The 19,389-nt window shown below is 39.0% G+C and overlaps 1 protein-coding gene across 7 annotated transcripts in view; it reads left to right on the top strand.

The window, feature by feature from the left end:
- The window catches only part of LOC122871350 (voltage-dependent calcium channel subunit alpha-2/delta-1-like), a 91,489-nt gene that overhangs the window by 60,630 nt on the left and 11,470 nt on the right, over nucleotides 1-19,389 (top strand). For 2 of the 7 annotated variants that reach the window (XM_044186361.1, XM_044186355.1), the window contains exons 11-35: nucleotides 581-589; nucleotides 886-1,044; nucleotides 1,621-1,725; nucleotides 1,824-1,902; nucleotides 2,449-2,498; nucleotides 2,689-2,778; nucleotides 3,472-3,534; nucleotides 4,321-4,404; nucleotides 4,539-4,613; nucleotides 5,233-5,304; nucleotides 5,449-5,520; nucleotides 5,616-5,677; nucleotides 6,285-6,361; nucleotides 7,880-7,888; nucleotides 9,524-9,532; nucleotides 10,126-10,186; nucleotides 10,358-10,464; nucleotides 12,036-12,120; nucleotides 12,352-12,414; nucleotides 13,816-13,928; nucleotides 14,030-14,101; nucleotides 14,493-14,560; nucleotides 14,639-14,677; nucleotides 14,775-14,846; nucleotides 18,234-18,386. In XM_044186361.1, the coding sequence (XP_044042296.1) occupies nucleotides 581-589; nucleotides 886-1,044; nucleotides 1,621-1,725; nucleotides 1,824-1,902; nucleotides 2,449-2,498; nucleotides 2,689-2,778; nucleotides 3,472-3,534; nucleotides 4,321-4,404; nucleotides 4,539-4,613; nucleotides 5,233-5,304; nucleotides 5,449-5,520; nucleotides 5,616-5,677; nucleotides 6,285-6,361; nucleotides 7,880-7,888; nucleotides 9,524-9,532; nucleotides 10,126-10,186; nucleotides 10,358-10,464; nucleotides 12,036-12,120; nucleotides 12,352-12,414; nucleotides 13,816-13,928; nucleotides 14,030-14,101; nucleotides 14,493-14,560; nucleotides 14,639-14,677; nucleotides 14,775-14,846; nucleotides 18,234-18,386 (1,848 nt within the window). The remainder of the gene's footprint in view (nucleotides 1-580; nucleotides 590-885; nucleotides 1,045-1,620; nucleotides 1,726-1,823; nucleotides 1,903-2,448; nucleotides 2,499-2,688; nucleotides 2,779-3,471; nucleotides 3,535-4,320; nucleotides 4,405-4,538; nucleotides 4,614-5,232; nucleotides 5,305-5,448; nucleotides 5,521-5,615; nucleotides 5,678-6,284; nucleotides 6,362-7,879; nucleotides 7,889-9,523; nucleotides 9,533-10,125; nucleotides 10,187-10,357; nucleotides 10,465-12,035; nucleotides 12,121-12,351; nucleotides 12,415-13,815; nucleotides 13,929-14,029; nucleotides 14,102-14,492; nucleotides 14,561-14,638; nucleotides 14,678-14,774; nucleotides 14,847-18,233; nucleotides 18,387-19,389) is intronic. The other 5 variants (XM_044186358.1, XM_044186357.1, XM_044186356.1 and 2 more) reach the window with 5 other exon arrangements.

Genomic DNA, 19,389 nt, shown 5'->3' with positions numbered 1-19,389 from the left:
GAGAATTCCACCTAGACTTTTAGATGATCTCAAGCAAAATGTACAACTCACTCAAGTAAACAGCTGTGCAGATCTAAGCAAATGTTAATAAAGAAAAGAAAAATAGTGTTTCAGATCAGTGGTGAGTATCTGCAGCTATTCAAACTTGTGTTGCAAGACATCCTAAAAGTTCTGTAAAAAATAGTGGACCTCTTGTGTGTGTGCACATGTTTGAGAATGTGTGTGTTAGTGTATGTGTTTTGAACATGATCATGATTGCAGTCAAGGCCAAAACAGATGTTAGGTATTAATGAGCCATGTCCCAGTCTTCCATAGATGCTGCGTGTGCGTGTGCGTGTGAGTGCATGAATTCATACTGTAGGGTTCCATCTGTTCCTCCACATTAACTATTCACCAATACTAATCTGAAGACACTTTACATGTAGAGCTGTGTAAATGTAATTTAACCAGTTACAGTAGTGTCTGTCTCTATGGCATAATCCTTCCATAATCAAGCTCTTTGTTTTTTTTTTACCTCCTTATGCCACTGTTTTCACATCCCTACCTGCTCTCCTGCCAATCCTTCCTTCTGCTCCTATAGCTCCCTTCGGTCTGTGCAGATTTGATTAAGACTGATTGCATTTCACACATGACAGATTTTTGCAAGTTAAAGTGTTATTAAAGTAGATCTATATACTTTATAACATCTGTCAATAATTATTTTATACTCAAATGGAATCAATTTAATCTCTCTCTTGAAATACCTTATGCTAAGTCCATCCTATATGTTTAAAGGACACTGCATGACTCCGTAACGAAGGGAAAACAGGCCACATATTTAACACAAAATATGTGCAAGTGCCTTCCCTCCACTTCCCATCATCCCTCCTTCCCTCTTCCCTCCAGTTCAATGACAAAGCCTTGTACGCGTCATGCTTTGAGAACCTGGTACAGGCCAACGTCCGCAACAAGAGGAAGCTGAAAGATGCTGTGCAGAATATCACTGCCAAGGGTACCACCAACTACAGAGGCGGCTTCGAGCTGGCCTTCGAGCAGCTCGCACAGGTGAAGTGTCAGTGTGGGAATGTGTGATGAAGTATGTCTGTGGTATCTGTGTTTGGGTAACATAAGGACGTAGGAGTGTGTGTATGTGTTTGGTGGATGGGGGTAGGGATGGTAACGTTGAGGACATTGCTGTCAATCTGCTGTATTAAATGATTTCATCCAACAATGTCCCTTGAAATATGCAGACCAACCAGAGGCTTGATGAAACCCTGTGAATTTACTTAACAGTCTGATACAATTTATTTTTATGTAATTTATCAATTTCATTTAATTATGAAAATAATGATGGACATAGGACACACTGTCAACTCAATCCCAGTGGTGTTCTATTGAAGAGTGAGTATATGTCGACCTCTTCTGGTTGTTTCGGACATTGCAGAATTTTGTATCAGTGCAAGAGCTCATGTTTCTCTTGCCATCTTCTGTAACTGCATATGTATAAAGAGCCATTAGCCTGGAATTATTTTTGCAACCACTTCTTCAGCTGGTTCCTGTAACAATATGAATGTGTGGTTATTCACTTTCTTTTGTTAAATAGTGGTTAAAATGCAAACATTTTGCCTTTGTATCCCCTAGATGAATGTCTCAAGGGCCAACTGTAACAAGATTATCATGCTCTTCACTGATGGAGGAGAAGAGAGAGCAGAGGAGATCTTTAAAAAGTACAACCCTAAGCAAGCGGTAGGATTGTAAACAGAGTTCAGAGAGTAAAATACAGCAGTCTTTGCTTTTCAGCATATTCAGTTTTTTACTTTCTTCTTTCTTTCTTCTCCTCACAGGTGCGCATCTTTACATTTTCAGTAGGTCAACACAACTACGACAAAGTACCAATACAGTGGATGGCCTGCGCTAATAAAGGTATGAGGTGTCCATGTGACATACAACTCATCACATATCAGATGTGCATTTTTCTGTAGGATGAAGATCTACTTTAAAGGACCCAACTGTGATCCAAATGTAAACAAAATCATTTTAAATGATTGATAGGTCTTTGATAAATGGACTAACACCAGACAACAACTAAATCTTAAGTTAATAATTCTTTCTATATTAGTAGAATTTTGTAAGCACACATGAAAAACAGGCATTTTACATGATCAGAAACACTACAGAATGGCCCTTTTAAGTTCTCTCAAAGTTTGTTTTAGTCAACCTGATGTAAGAGGTGGGTGGGGTTTACTTTTCAGTACTACTCTCATTTTGGTTAGGTTGTCAATCCCAAAATACTATTTCTGGCAGCTTTCAGACAACATTTGATTACTAGATGCTTGCTAAATACATAAAATGTACTCCACTTATCTGGTCATTTGAGCTGCTTGATTTTCAGTAGTTGGGGTAATCTCATCTAAATTAAGCTTTTGTTTTCACAATGGATGTTAAAATAAACTTATATCGTTGTCTTAGGGTACTACTATGAGATCCCATCTATAGGTGCCATCAGGATCAACACTCAGGTAAACTCAAATTCACTCATACAACACTACCATGGATACACTTATTTATCCATGAGTGGTTGCTACTTTCCTGGTCTTTCACTCCAGCTCTCCCTGGCTTCTTTAACCAGTTGTGTATTGTCCCCTCTTGTGGTGGAATGACTGATGTGCATGTAGCAAAACTGAAGTCCTTCTCTCATCCTTTCTGCAGGAGTACCTGGATGTTTTGGGCAGGCCTATGGTTAAGGCTGACAAAAAGGCCAAGCAGGTTCAGTGGACCAATGTCTACCTGGACGCACTGGTATGTTATCCGTTACTTAACAGACACACATCACATGCAAGTTTATGTAAAAAAGTGTGGGGGAAAAACAGTGGCATTTGTAGTCAAATGTAGAGCTCTGCAAGCATGAGAAGAAATCTGTTTTCTTTCAGATGAAGAATTTCAGATAGGTCTTGTTCAATTCTGCTAAACATTTGCTATTTGTCATCCTGATAAACAAAACTTCAACTCTAATAGTGTTTGTGAAAGGACAGATTAAGTTTATTTCAAAAATGCTGTATAAATCAGTTTTTTGGGTGCTTTGGCTCAAGATTAACTTTTAGGCGACAGTGTAGATAAGAAACCAGTCTGGTGAACTGAGCCAAATGGTTTGGATATTGTCATCGGTTTACTGATAAGACGCTGTCAACTTTTGTGACTGTATTGACCTAGTCACCACCAGAAATGTCTCTGCCTTTTGTTACAGGAAACATCTTGTTTTTAAGCTGTAGCTGTTGTCCTAGTGACAACCATGGGACATGTATGGTGTCAGTGTTGGACAGCTGTTTACCAATGTTTTATTAAATGTATTTATTAATCAGAGGAATCACACAAAATTAGAAAACACACCATGAAATAGTCTGTGAATTTATGCCATGAACTATTATTTTGACATGACTGCTTTGCCTACATACCTAATGCTTATTCAATATGTTCATACGTATCGTCTTCCAGGAGCTTGGCCTGGTGATCACTGGAACTCTGCCTGTTTTCAACAAGACCAGCACAGGCTCAAAGGTAGGCAAAAGACTACTTTTGGATTATCATGTTACTCATTTCATGTGGATCCTAATTTACTAATATATTTTATTGACACAGTTATTGTAAGTCCCACCTTTTTTATATTATACTGTGCATGTTTATTCCCAGATTGTTTCTTGATTCACTCGCTCATTCTGTCTTCTTTCGCGTATTTTGTTTACAATTGACTTACAGACTAAATTTACTGTATGTCTGACACTTTGACCCCATGGGAGAATTGAAGTATGCGGTTTTGTGACACACCATAATGTTTACCAGACTAGAAAAATAAACACACAACATGAATATTCTCAATTATCGTCTCATCCTTTATTTTTATCCTCTTTCTTGTGGCTCTTCCTTGTATCCTTTGTTGACGCTGAGGTCCCTCAAAGCTCTCCCACATGCCTCCACAGGAAGAGAATCTGGGATGTCATAAAGCAAATGTCAAAAAGAGATCAAAACTGCAGATCAGAGAGATCCAAATGATCCAGTAGCTAAGTGCTTCAAGATGAGTTTACATGTCTACCTCGAAGGACTCGGGGTTACCTCCACCATAGCTGAAAACGAAGGCTGGAAATGCCTTGTCAGTGACTCATGGCGGCATGTAAAGCTTTTGGGAATGAGACTGTCCAGATTTCTATTGCACCGCATTTCCTTGTAATCATTCAGAATGCACAGAGGGACTTGACTCATCCAGAAAGAACAACAGGGCTCATAAGTGGGTCTTATAGTGACTCTTTCTATCCCTGACTTTTTATTTCCCCTATGGTTTTCTCTCAGAAATCTCAAAACCAGCTCATCTTGGGAGTTATGGCTATTGATGTTTCCCTGGAAGATATTAAGAGACTGACGCCTCGTTTTACTGTAAGAGCACACACTACATAAATAAACACATACGGAAACCAGCATATTTATACAGTGGATGTCATATTTGGTACCTGGGTTCCTCTGTCCTTCCTTTCACAGATATATCCTTCTCTGTTTCCTTTTTCCTGTAGTTTGGACCAAATGGCTACTACTTTGCCATTGACCCCAATGGATATGTGCTGCTCCACCCTAATCTCCAGCCGCTGGTAGGCAAAATAACTCGACTATAATTATAAGAGCAACCAGAAGTTTTCTTTTTCTAGGGACAGTCCTGTTATTTAGTAATTTCAATTCACCAAATTTCAGTATTGGTCAAACTATCTATCTATCTATCTATCTATCTATCTATCTATCTATCTATCTATCTATCTATCTATCTATCTATCTATCTATCTATCTATCTATCTATCTATCTATCTATCTATCTATCTATGATTTTAGCATTAAACTGACATAGCACAGCATCTCTGCTGCAGATACAATGTTAGCCTGAATTACTACACTGACTTTGTTTGTATTATTTGGCTGACTTTTCACTTCATTATATTGATTGTATTGGTGCAAAATTATGTTTGTTGAAACATGGCAAGATGTTTCTCATTTACCTCTGAGATATGCATTCTTCTTGTAATTTATGCATGCATATTGGTCACAGATGAATACAACATTCAAAAGTCAGTGTTAACAGATAAGCGAGTCCGTAATTAATTCCCTGTTCAAGGCTACAAGTATGTTTGTAAAGTATTTTTCTTCCTTTGTACTCAAAGCCCCTAAATTATAAATTATAGTATGTACCACAGACTAAATGCTTACATTTCTATGCAGACTGCCAAGTTTCATGAACCTGTAACTTTGGACTTCCTGGATGCAGAGCTGGAGAATGAGATCAAAGTGGAGGTTTGGAAAATAGATTACTCCAACTCCTATGATTCCATGAGCTCATATCAGAATTGATAGCGCTGTGATTTCTGAATATAGTATGATTGATCTTTTTCTTTTTTAATTAATTAATTAATTTATTTTTGATTATTTGGTCAACAGATAAGAAGACAAATGATTGATGGTCTTAAAGGGAATTACACAATATCTACATTGGTGAAATCCCAAGATGAGGTAATTTTATATTGAAAGGATGTTGGAGTCCATGACAGTTAAACACATTTGCTTAGAAAATGTATCGTGTACTGATCAAACTGTTGCCTTCAAAGCGCTACATTGACTTAGGTCAGAGGACGTACACCTTTGCACCAGTGAAGGGGACAGATTACAGGTAAATATCATATGTTAAGTATGTCTCATGAAGTTATAAATCCATCGCATGTATAAAGTACTTTTTACCAAACCTCAGTCCAGAAATAGAGGAACTCCAGATGCTTTGCTCTAACACAGTTTGTAAAATGGATCTGGAGCTGGAAGATGGTGTTAAGTTCAGGACAAAGTCCAGGCACAATTTAGAGAGATCTAGGTGAAGCCATGAGGGGCCAGTGTTCGGAACTTATGTGTACTATTTTGAAAATCCAGCCTCCTGCTAAATAATGCTTAGCAGGACTTAATGAAAGATTGGCTATGATGCTATGATGATTTTTCCTCAAAACAAAGAGGGGGAAAATGCAATGTTTGTGTTTTTGCATGTGAATTGGTTGGTTGAGCAAGAGTGTGTGCATGCAGTTAATGTGTCAGACAATGAAATGCTTACTTGATTCAACAATGCAGTGAAACAAAGAAATGGATTTACAAAAAGTAATCAGTAAAATCACAAAATAATTGCAGAACAGAAGATTAAAGTGATACTGTATATGTCAAAAAAGTTACATGCAAAAATACATACTGTTATGACATTCTGGTATGAGAGTTTTTGTGTGTGTTTCCTCTCTCAGCCTGGCCCTGGTCCTTCCTGAGTACAGTATGCATTACATTCGGGCCAAAATCGGCGACACAATCACCCAGGCAAAATGTAAGTGCCATCTAAATCAGTTCAATGTCTTGTTCCATTCTTAGTTTTTCCACACAGTAACATTTACCTTCCATTTATACAGACAGTAGATAAATGTTGCTGGTCGGAAAATGACTGCTAATGTTCTCCAGTGACATTATTGCTCTCCATGTAAGGCTGAGAAACACTTATGCCTCAGCTTATGGTTCCTATCCATCACTTATAGTGCCCCATGATCATATACATATACATACACACCCATATACATCTACACCACCCCTGCATGCCCTTGCCGCTTGTGTCACTATGGCAACACACACCCTCAGTTGTGGTGCTGTTCAAAGTTATTGTTGCCAGACAGCGGGACGAGTGGCTCCAGTGTCCCCTTTCACACATATAGTACTCATCAATTAATTTACAGCTAAGTACCTCTGTGTGTGTGTGTGTGTGTGTGTGTGTGTGTGTGTGTGTGTGTGTGTGTGTGTGTGTTCATCCTCAAGCCTATTGGATATTATACAATGGATCAGAGGTTCCAAATGTCCTCATTTCTCTTTTGAGCTCTGTCTGTTCCCACTAGTAAAAGATGTCACTGACTCATAGTGTTACTCAAAGGACAGTTTTATAGTGTGTGTGTGTGTGTGTGTGCGTGTGTGTGTGTTCACTGCAATTAAGATGGAACCGTCCCTGGTTAGAGTCTGTCCCTCTGTATGTTTGCCGGTCCACCAGGCTGCACTCAGTGGCCAAAAGTGGGCTTAAAGAACATTTTGGTGATTTTGTGATGCACAGCAAACCAGCCTAGACAACCATACTCATGATTTAATATGTTGTTTTTTTTTTACTTTACATGATTACCAATCATTTTCCAAAGCATATCATACATTTTAAGTCTAATTTCCCATCTTTAGTCAGCAATTGGCTACCCTTTTTTCCAGAAAATCAACTGGCAAAGACTTGAAGCTTGTTTGACATTGGTAATCCGCCACAGTGAACATTTCAACGCCTTTATTTTTTCTAGCAGAGTTTAATTAAGTGCAGTTGTGAGCAGGGACCACATTGAAAATTCTCCTTGGTGGTGCTTTTAAGGTTGTTCCGACGTCTGAGATGTAGGTGTTGGCTTGGCACCTGAATGCATTAGCAATTTTGTGAAAAAATGAGACCAGATGATAAACAGGACACAATGATTAAAAAAAAAAAAAGATAACATGAATTTGGTCTTTTTTGCTCTAAACTGGTCGTTGTTTTGCAGCTGACTCTGAAATCTTGACTTACCCATGAACTCACCAACAGAGAGAGTAGATAATAAAATGCAAGTTTCTGCAAGATGATTTTCACACTGATTTATTATGAAGGCTTTTTCACTACACACACAGGCGTATGCACTGCTGCATTTCGTATTGTTGTATACAATATTGTTATTCAATGCCCATTTGAATAAAATATTGCGTAACCCTGTAACCCCTCTTTTTATCCTGCTACCTCCTTCTGTTCTCCTACCCTCCTCAACTCTTGACCATTACTGGTGTGTTGGACCCCCTGCAGCATTTTTGGGCAAGTATTCTCCTCCTGTGCTTTCCCTCATATCCCCTGTCTTCTTACTCTCACACTACCAGCAGACTTTGGATGTAACTTCACTTCTAACTTGGTTCATCATATGTGGTGTCGCAGACTCACAAACACAGAAGCATTTTTTTTCAGTATCTGTTTTTCTTAATTTTTCTGATTAATAATGACAATTCTGTTACACTGAATCCGGCTGGCGTCTGCTCACAGAAGCAGCGCTTCGCATGCAATGTGCGCCCACACAGTGTGTCGCAGATGGTGTGTGTATGTCTGTGTGCGCATGTATGTATTTAACCCCCACCTGTTCCAGTGGCCCTCAGATGTGGTTTTGGCACTAACCCACTGTAGCAGGAAGAACAGAGGACAGGATGTTTGCATTATTTAAAGGTGAAGCCATAAAGGAGAAAGCTATGAGTCTGTGCCCAAAACATGAGTTGGTGCTTTTCTTTGTTTTCTTTAGTTTTCTCTTTTTTGACTCACTTTGAGTTTTACAACCTTGTTTAATAACTCCTAATGAAAGACAGGATCCCTCTTAACACACTAAGCTTCATCTCTTCTGCTTGTCCTCCTGTGTGCTTTGTCATCACTTTTGTCTTGTTTGTGGCCATTGAATCAAACATCTCCACAGAAAATATTAAAGCTCTGTGGTTTAACTGAAACTGAAGCCTGATTTGTGTCTGCTTTATACTTTTTCAGAGGGTGAATATAAATGTCAATTTAAAACCCCAAGTGAACTTGAAAACATATCATGTCTCAATTCCCACATCTATTCATTATGCATTTGTTAAGTGAGTGCAGGTTCTTGTCTTGCATGTTTCTATGTGTGAGACTGATTCATGCTGAAATCCATTCACATTTTGGAAGGATTGTAGCTACATGTCTTAGACATTGTACTGATTCAGTTATTCACAAAATATTCACAAGACTGGCAGGAATGTCATCATCAGTGTGAAAAGGCGTGTGAAAGTGCAGAAAATATAAGCAGTCTTCACTCCCCAAATCTCCCTGCTATCCATCATTACTAGATACTATGTTGGATTAGTAAGTGGTGACCGAATATCAAAGAAAAAGCACATGGGTGCAATTATTTCCCAATTATCAACACCAAAGAGGACAAGGAGTAGCCCATGTCGTCATGAGAAATTTTGTTGTACAGTATAATCAACTTTCAACACGACGTGCTTTGGAGAATGTCAAAGGAACATTAAGGTTATGAGCTGTGGTAAATATTCCTCAGTTCACTCCTATGTGCAGTATTGTAATGCAAATACATCACTGAAGTGCAGTAACTTCACAGATTTACTGTATCACCAAAAGAATGCTAATACTAAACTAAAAACACATCTCAATCATAACTTTAAAAACTTCTGACCACATTTTAAGCCTCTCTTTATGTTCTCCATCAGCACTGTCTCCATTTACATCCAAAGGCTTAAAACCTTTTGTTTGGAATCCAATATTTCTATTCAGGACTCGCTCTGTGAATAAAATATTGTGTCACATTTGACCCTTGTGGTTTTACCCTGTCTTTTTTTTCCTTTTTTCCCTCTTGTCTTTTCCTCCCTGGGGGATGATTCTCTCGTTCGCTCACTTTCTCTCTGCTGGGATTTTTTTCCACTCCAGGGAAAGATGGCAAGTATTTTTTTCCTTTCATCTCTCTCCTCCTGTTCTTGAGCCTTGTCGGTCTTTTACCCAGCATGTCTGACCAAGTCTATTCTGGTCCTTCTTATTTATACCTGATTTTCAGCTGTTTGTGCAAGACTGTATTGTTTACAGTGATACATTTCTGTAACTTTTGCTTCAGTTAGTCCAGATGTATGAGTTATTTGGTAAATATACCCTTATTTTTTCTATTTTCTCTTTGTGAGTACCAACCCCTCTCTTTGCAAAGCTACCTTGCATTTTAACTAATTATCTTAAACTTAGGACCTTAAGCATAAGACTGAATGTTTTTTAGAAGGATGCATGTGGCAATGTTGAATATGTGAAGCTATGGTGCTAATGTTTTTCTGCTCAGTCTGTCAAGAGATGAAATCTCATTTCAGTTTTCTTCTCTCTATTGGTGTTAAATATTCAACAGGTGTTACGTTTTGCCCAGTGGAGCACCATCTCATCTGAATACAATGATTATTTCTGTTTAATTTTAACCTGTCTAATATTAACCTGCATGAGAGGAAAATTCATAATACTCACATTCATAATATCCCTCCTATACCTTTCACCAGTTTCTGAAAGCTTGCTGGCGGACAAGTTTGATGAATATGGCTATACATTTATTGCACCGAGGTAAGACGACACATAGTTTATTTGGATTACATTTTCCGAACAATTTGAAAAAGATATTTTTTTATTTCTGGCATGACAACTATGACTCAGTATAGAGGCAAATTTCAATCTTGTGATTCACTTTTCTTTTGCTTACATTAGTTCACTATAAAGTTCTTTCTTTTTCCACAGGGTGTACTGTAAGGACTTAAAGCCACCTGACAAGAACAAAAACAACACTGAGTTCCTCATGGAGTTCAACAATTACATTGACACAAAGACTCCAAACAACCCCATGTGTGAGTATCAAAAAATTAAGAAATGTTCTCAGAAATTCCTCTTTTCACCTTACATGCTGCGGGTGCCATCAACTCTCTTCTTGAGAATCAAAAATTTTCTACTGGATCTTATTGTACTCTGCAGCACACTTGGACCTCATTCTCACTACAGACTCCTATTTACATCTCAAAGAGCTGCTAAGCTTTACAGTATTTGCTATAGTATATATATATGTGAATGAATCTCAGCCATCTGGCTTGGCATTAAGGTGTGCATTGAAAATGTAATGGAAGAGCACCAACCGAAACCTATTCCCAGAGGTCTCTCTATCCAGTGAAATACAAGTCTGGCTGGATGGTTTGGTGTGCATGACCAGGCAAAGCTTTGTGATGTGGAACCCCTGTGTTCGTGTTACCCATTTGATGCTAACTCTAAAAGTCTGACCATCACACGCCTGAGTGCACATGTGTGAGGCACGTCGGCTTAGATGTGACACACACGCACTCGCACATGCACAATATTCACCAGTAATATGCCTTCCACACCCAACCTATAGCCGCTCGACCTCATCCAATTACTGTGTGTTTGTGAGAAAGAGCAGGACACGTCAAGCCAGGAGCACAAGAGGAGCAATAAAACACAAATCAGGGGCCAGTGGACCTTCTCCCCAACATCTGACCAATGCATTAACATCCTTGCCATTTCTTGCATACACTCATTGATATGCATCACTCCCTTTTTTTGCCCATTGAGTAAAACAAAAGGTCCCCGGATATTTATAAAAGATCTCCTTTTAGTTTAGTTTGACGATTTGAGTTTGAGAACTCAGTTCAAACATCTCAACATGATCAATCCAATAAAACTTTTCATCCAATTGAAATATCACTTTCACCATTATTAGCTGCTAGTTTAATGGAGTCCATGGGGAGTTCAGAGGGAGAGAGGAGTATAGCCCATGTGGACTATTGTCGGCTTGAGTATCGTTACACGCTTTACTTGGTTAAGCCACTGCAGTGGCGAAGAAGTTGAAGTACATTAGGAATTCCTGGGCTGCCTTCAATAAAGGATCCTAATGAAAACCACTGCACAAAGAGGGAAGGTAGGGTAGGGGGGAAATAAAGTGTTACACCAGCTGTTTTCTCTGATGTGTGTGGTGTGTCATAAAGGTTGGAGGAGGTGGTGGGGGTATATCGACGAGCCTCAATGTTAATGGACTGAAGCGGGGCATCCGAGAGTTCAAAGTGGTGGGCATGGCAAAAAAATGGGCGAGCTGCTTTTATTGCCTGTTATGTTTGTCATGAGTTCTTGTCGGATGTCTCGAAAAATAATTTGCTACACCTATACCAAGTTACCACCTACACCTTGTCAGCATCAGCCACATTTATCAATGTTTTTTGTAAATTTAAATACATATTTCATTGCTTCAGTTTCATTAAAAAAAGGACATCATCTTATAAAGATGAGACACATCAAAATTGATCAAAGACCAGACAGTTAATCATTTACTTTGACAATTCCCAATCAGTCAGCAGACACACAAATGGTATTCACAGATAACATGTAGAGACTCAAGTGATGTTTTGCTGTTTAGGTAATGTGGAGCTGGTGAACCGATTGCTCCTAGATGCTGGCATCACCTCGGATCTGATCAGGATTTGGAAAGAAAAAGAGTTGCAGTAAGTGAAGTACCAAAAGTTTGCCTACTTTACCATCAATGCCTTTTTGTGATCCATGAAAATAAACTGAAATGGGGCATCAGTTATTTGTTACTTGGTATTTGGTAATGACTAATTTAATACAGATGGTTCAAGTATTTCAGCATCACCAGTAAATGTCATGCAGGCATTAAGCACATTCCATATTTTTGTAACTGTGTGTTTTATAGCTTTATCTTCTCTGCTTGTCAGGCATGGTGTCTTGGCCAGATTTGTTGCCACCGATGGAGGGATCACACGGGTCTTCCCCAAAAGGTACTTGTCAAGCTCATAGGGGAGGGGGGTTGATTTAGAAGGATAGGAAGGAGTAGATAATATGTTCAGGATTATCTGATAAAGAATAATGATGTGGTCTGCTAAGAAAGTTGCAGCTTACCCATGAAGTGCTTTATATTCTATAAATAACAACATTTTGAACATTCATTCATCCATCCATTGCCACTTGTTTGTGTCTGAGTCATGGTTGTAGCAGGCTAAGCAAAGCAGGCCATAGGCCCTTATACCTACATCCAAAGCTACTTTTTCAGTTACTACTAGTTACTACTACTACAAGGTGCATCCTAATCAGGTGCCCAAACCACCTCAATTGGTTCCTTTTAATGCAAAGGAGCAGTGGTTCTATTCCGAGCTCCCTTTGGATGTCCAAACTTCACACTCCTAAGGGTGAGCCCAGACACCCAAAGTTACTACCCAGTCACCACCCAAAGCTTATGACCATAGGTGAGGTTTGTAATGTGGATTGACTCGTAAACTGAAAGCTTCATCTTCATGCTTGCATCCCTCTTCTCAATGACAGTCCAGTATTGATGACCAGTGGTCTAGTAGACACTGCAATCTAATCTGGATAAGGTTTTTGGTATTTTACAGTGTCAAACAGTACCTGAGTTTTGAGTTTTGGTATATATTGCAGACATCAAGGGAGAAGGTGGTGTTTGACAACACAGACATATATACCTTGGGAGCAACAATATTTTTTGTTATTTGTGTTTAGGAGCAGGAAGTTAGGCATGGATTACCAGCATATGAGCAGTGTTTAAACTCAGATAATTGAGCAGGATCATCTTGAGAGACAGGGATGTAAATAATGATATCATCTGCATAAAAATATACTTCAGTGTCATATTCACAAAGGATATTGCCAAGTCAAATGTTATAAAGGGAAATTGCAATGGACCAATACAGATCCTTACCCAAGAGGAGAGATAATGACATTCAAAATGTGCTATTGTTGAAAACCACTCAATGTATTCTATGATGTAAAGATGATTTGAACCACTGCAATATGTAACTACTGATGCCAATATAGTTTCAAGCTGATATGAAAGAATGTCATGGTCAGTGGTGTTGAAGGCAATGCACAGATCAATATGGACTATTGGGATTAATGTGGGAGCGTGATCAGCAGATTGTTAACTACCTCAGTGAGTGGGGTTTCAATGTAATGAAATTACCCAAGATTGAAGAGGCTCTAACATATTTATAATATGTTAATCAGTAAGTCGGACTGCAACAGTTATTTCAAGTATTTCACAAAGAAATGGAGATTGCAAATGGTCTATAGTTTTTAAAGAGTTCTGGGGTGTTGTGTTTTCCTTGAGAAGAAGTTTGATAATGGCATTGTCTGTGTGTGTTGTTTTGTATAAATGTGTTTGACAGTGCTGGGCTGTCCTGGGAAGAAGAAGCAGAGACGTATGAGTCAAGTTTCTATAAGCGAAGTTTGGACAATGATCTCTACATCTTCACGCCAACACCCTACCCTAAAGAGAACAGTGAGTAAAAGCCAATGTGTGTGTGTGTGCATGTGTGTGTTTTCCTGTGTCATAATCTGTATGCACATACATACAGTGTTCCCTTATTCTTCATCTTGCAGCAAGTGACGACTCAGTCCTGGTGAGCAGAGCAGTAAACATCATCATTGATAATATCACACTCAAACCAGCTGGTAAGGACACACACACACACACACATCCACAAAGAGAGAGAGGCTTGTATTTACACATTTATACTCCTCATTTCTCTCTCACTCTGCCACCTACGTAGTATTAACACACTCGCATTTGCAACCCTATAGCCTTAACCTTATTCATGCCTTCATATCTTCTGACACACACAGAGATCGGCTCTTATTTACAGACCGCTACTCCTCGTTTGTCTAGTTCTCCCTCTCCCTCTCACATATATACACAAACACACACACAGACACACACACAAACCACACATCAAGTTGTGTCCTGTGATCCTTTGCCAAGTTTGCGTTTTCTAAGTTCAGAGAGTAAAGTTGACACAGAGGTCCAACATGATCTAGGATGTCTGGCTTTTGTGTTTCATCCTAGTGGTCGGTGTGAAGTTGGACATTAGTACCTGGATGGCGAACTTCATCAACAGCACACAGAGGATGAATGTGAGTAGATTCTATCTGCATGACACATAAGCACAGGGACACACACTTGATCCTGACTCTGCCCTACTGCATTTTCAGTGCAATAATGAGATCTGTGGCTGTAAGAGAAACGATGAGGTAAGAGGTTTAATTGCATATTTTTACGTTTTCAGCGATTATTCATGGATAAGAGTAATGAGCTTGCAACACTGGTATAATCTCTATGTGATTCCAGAATGTAGACTGTGTCCTTCTGGATGACGGGGGCTTCCTGGTGATGTCCAATCAAGATGACGATATTTCTAAGGTGGGCCTCTGCATTTTCTCTCACTCACAAAACTAAAGACCAAGGCAGGTAAACTGTGAATCTTGGTTGTCAGAAAAATGTATGAAAAATCACTGGTGCATCTTAATTTTAGTACCACTTTCAAACAAGGCATGCTTTATCAAGGGTTAATAATTGTTATTAATGGCTTTGTCAATGATTAATAAATCAGGTCAGGTATAAGTAATTGATAAGAACAAATGTTGGGTTGTGAAAAATCCCATTGGCTGGTGTTAATCCGTTCTATTTGGTAACAATGCAGTTATAAATGTTAGTAATCCAATAATAAATGCCCATGGGTTTTCTTACTTACCAATACTCCATTAAGTCTGCATTTAGAAATGCCAACTTATTGATAAGTTGTTAATAAATTCATTTTGGTCCAGATCATCTGCAGCCCTTTTTAAAAAATAAGTGGTCAAATAGTTTTAACTTAAATAACTAGAGAGTTTTCACAACCTAGCAACCCAAAAGTTGCTGTTCTTAATTACTGATCCAGAAAGCATTAGCAAATAATTTATTAACCCCTAACAAGATTATATTGTTATTAGTTAGAACTTATAACTTCTCTATAAAGCATGTCTTATTAGAAAGGGGACCTAAATTTATTTTAAGGTTATTTACAACTTATGTTTGGGGAGCAGCCATGGATGCTAAAAAGTTTTGTCCATCTTGACATCATGGATAAATTTTCTCTTTATGTGGGGAAAATTACAATTTTGTGGTTCCCATATTCATATTTTAGGACAATATAATGATTTAATTGTACTGTTTCAATATGGTGGGATATCAAATAAGGTTTTCTTGTGATCAGTTTCCTGAGTCTACCATCTGTAAAATCATACATTTTCTTACCAGAATAATGAACTAAATCCAACTCAAGGTCAACTCATCCACATCTCACGGCCTTCATCAGTGAATGTTGTTTGCTCAGTTGTTATCACGTTGCAGACTGAGAGGGGTCAAAATGATATATGACCACCTGTAATCACGTGACCAAAGCTCCATAGGTCACATGATGACAATTTAACCATCTCCATAACAACTGAAAAAAACCCCATACACTAAAGAAAGCCATGAAATTAAATTGAAAGCTCTGGGGAAAAAACTTAGTAAGTTGACCTTGAGTTGATTTTTTTTGTCAAACTATTAACAATGAAGTTTCACGCTCAAAATATTTTTTATTCTGTATGAAGAACTTGTTGTGAACCTTCAATCAATTAACTCTTAACAACCTAAACTAAAAAATAAACTAATGAAGTCTCTCAAACACAAGTTGACCCATCTTTACATATTATTAACAGATACACACAAACACATACAGTAAATGCACAAATTTTTCCCCCATCCCGCTGCCCTATGCTAAATGCTAAGAGCAGGCCCCTGCTGTCATCTGAGTAAATGTTTTTTCATGCGGCCTCGGCTCCTTCCTAATCAGGGCTGGGTGTGCACTGGATAAATCAGTCACCCTCTGAAGTTTGGCAGCAGCACTAAAACCCAGGGGCCTGAAGTCTTGTTTGGAGAGGGCTGTGTGCCCTCAATCATATTTCCTACAGGAGCAAAGTTTCTCTCTCTCTCTCTCTCTGTAAGCTTCTTGCTTTCTCTCCCACTATATGTCTTTTTTCTCTAGCTCGTTCATTTTCTTTCTCTGAAACCCTCGGGGAGTCTGCAGCCAACAGGGCTGTGACTGTTAATTCATTATTTGTGTTTTTGCACAAGGAAAGGAGAGAAGGCTCCCGTTACCTTATAGATTGGAAGATTTATATATCCTTTGGCTGTTAGACTAAAGAGGAATGGATATGTGAAGGACAGCTTATTAACAGTGACCTTACAAAGTGGAAGGAAAGGGATAGCTTGGACTCATGCACACGCACACACACACACACACACACATACACACACACACACATATGCACGTCTTTCAGCACACACACATAGATGAGTACTACTTACTGTACATACTCCCTCCTGGATACACAAGTACTTAAACACTCCCATGCACACGGCCATGTCACACCTCTGAGATGCCGAGACAAACTACTTCCTCTTAGTAGAAATTTATGGCTGCCTGGTGGACTGTGTTAATCAGATTATACTGAAGTCCATCATCCTGGTTTTAGGGTGATTTACAGAGTGTGTGTGTATGTGTGTGTGTCTGTGTCTGTGTCTGTAAATTTACTATGAACATTTTCTGCACATGTATACACATTCTTGACTGTTTTTGTGCATGTGTTTTAGATACATTTAACAATTGTGATTTGGCAGTATAAAGTGTTTTGTTTAAAAGTGCTTAGAGGTTTTCCTCAATATTTTTTACTTACAGTCAGTAACATCTACAATGTGCATTTTAAAAGTTTTTTGCTCATACAGAGGAAAGAAATAGTTTGACATTTTGGGAAATACAATTGCTTTTGTGACAAGCATTAGATGAGAAGATTGATACCTCTCATATGTCTAAATTAAAATGTTATATCTCGTTTGTTTAATCCGTGCAAAAACCGAGTGTAAAATTGACAATTCGCGGTTCTACACGGGTTATGTGCCAGACTGTTTCTTGGCCGTGAGCAGTAACTCCCTGGAATCTCTGCTGGTTGCATGACGCAGCTACTCTTGTTACCTTTGGACAGAGCCAGGCTAGCTGTTTCCACCTGTCTCCAGTCGTTATGCTAAGCTAAGCTAACCGGCTGCTCGTTCCAGTTACGTATTTACCATACAAACATGAGAGTAGTGTTGATCTTCTCATCTAACTCTGGGCAAGAAAACCAATAAGAAGATTTCCTAAAACATCAAACTATTCTATTAAAAAAAACTTATTTATAAATTTGTTTGAATGTATAATCAAGGCTGGATTATCAGTCGGGCATAGTGGGCGACTGCCCAGACCCCAGACCATCAGTGGCCCTGGAAGGCCCCAGGTTCACAGTTTGTTAATACTTTGAGGTCATTTTATTGTCAAATTGTTTGGGAATGGGCACCACAAAAGCACATAATGACATAATAATGACCTAACTCTTCAGGCCCTGTGTAAAATTCTAATTCTAAGATCTTCATTATTTTAGGAGATGCTTTACTTACATGGATCATAAACAGATTTGTGTATAATCAAGTTACAACACAGCAAATCTGGAATTGTAGGAATACTGTACACAATGAATGGGGAGTGGGAGAAAAGGAGTCTAAAAGCGGCCCAGCAGTTAATTTTTTGTTCCCGGAGTGCCAAGACGTAAAAGGCAGGCATGTGTTCAGTGTATGATGTTGTGTTGTATAAACAGTTTTCAAAATGTATGTCCTGAATGTGATGTTTGCCTGATCCATGCTCCAAATTGCTATTAAAATAAAGTTTTTTCCTTTTCTTCTCCCTGTCCTTAGATTGGGCATTTCTTTGGTGCTATCGACCCAATCCTCATGAAAGACCTGGTCAACTCGTCCCTGTTCACCTTTAAGAAGACCTTCGACTACCAGTCACTCTGTGACCCCAAGAAAGAGAGCAAGGCGGCTGCAGGCCTGCGATCCGTCTACGTGGTGAGTTACATAAGCCAGAGACCATTCACACACAACCTACAACACTCACACACACACACAGAGCCACCCACATGTGCACACCTACACTTACATGTTCACACATATTTTGATATCCATGCATATACATTTACTCATTTCCCTGGATGAAGACACAGACAGATGCAAGTACACATTGCGCCATTTGTAGCCATACCTGCTTGCTCACACACTTCCAAATGGTCACACACACACATGCACACACACAAACCCTCACCCACCAGGGAACCATAAATCTGGATAGAGCAGATGAGAAGGGAAGCAGAGGGTATGGTGAAAGCGTTAGAGTGGGAGTTGCAGTAACAGTAACAGGATTAGGTGGTCTAGCGTGCTTAGCTAACACACCAAGTGATGTAGAAAGAGGCACTGTTTTCCATCACTTACAAAATGTACAACTTACAGTGAAATGATGCAAACTGTCTGCAGACATTTCAGTGGTACTGATGAATTTCTCTTAGATGCTGAAAGGTCATTACAGGTAGCAGTAAGTAGAGCTAATGAGCTGATACCTAAGAAAGATATTAAGTCACTTTAAGTAATTCGGTATTTACAGATGCAAAAATTCCCCCTCACTAATAGACAACTGAAACCATGTAATTTCCCGACTTGGACCACAAATGTGTACAACATGCTTGAGTGACCAAGGTGAGATGAAAAGTGCAGACATGTTCTGATCAAAGATACTGTCAACAGCCGGCGATGCCTCTGACACGGTTAGTTAAGACTCCTTGATGACTCAACACACCATCAACTGAAGAGAAAAGATACAGCAGTGATTCACCAAAACAAGGCCCTCGCATGCTAACCATAATCAAAGCAGCATGTTGGGCTTTTGATTCAAACCGTGTGCTGCTTTGTTTTCTCACTGGCTCTTTGTTTACATATTTATGCCCGCATCTGTTGAGGAGGATTGTGTTCTAATTTCCTCTGAGAGGGAAGAAAATAAAATCTCTGGCTGGACCTTTTG

The sequence above is a fragment of the Siniperca chuatsi genome, linkage group LG23 (assembly GCF_020085105.1).
Source record: "Siniperca chuatsi isolate FFG_IHB_CAS linkage group LG23, ASM2008510v1, whole genome shotgun sequence".
NCBI classification, from domain to species: Eukaryota; Metazoa; Chordata; class Actinopteri; order Centrarchiformes; family Sinipercidae; genus Siniperca; species Siniperca chuatsi.
Note: the sequence above shows the minus strand (reverse complement) of the source record. Positions and strands in the feature narration are given on the sequence as shown.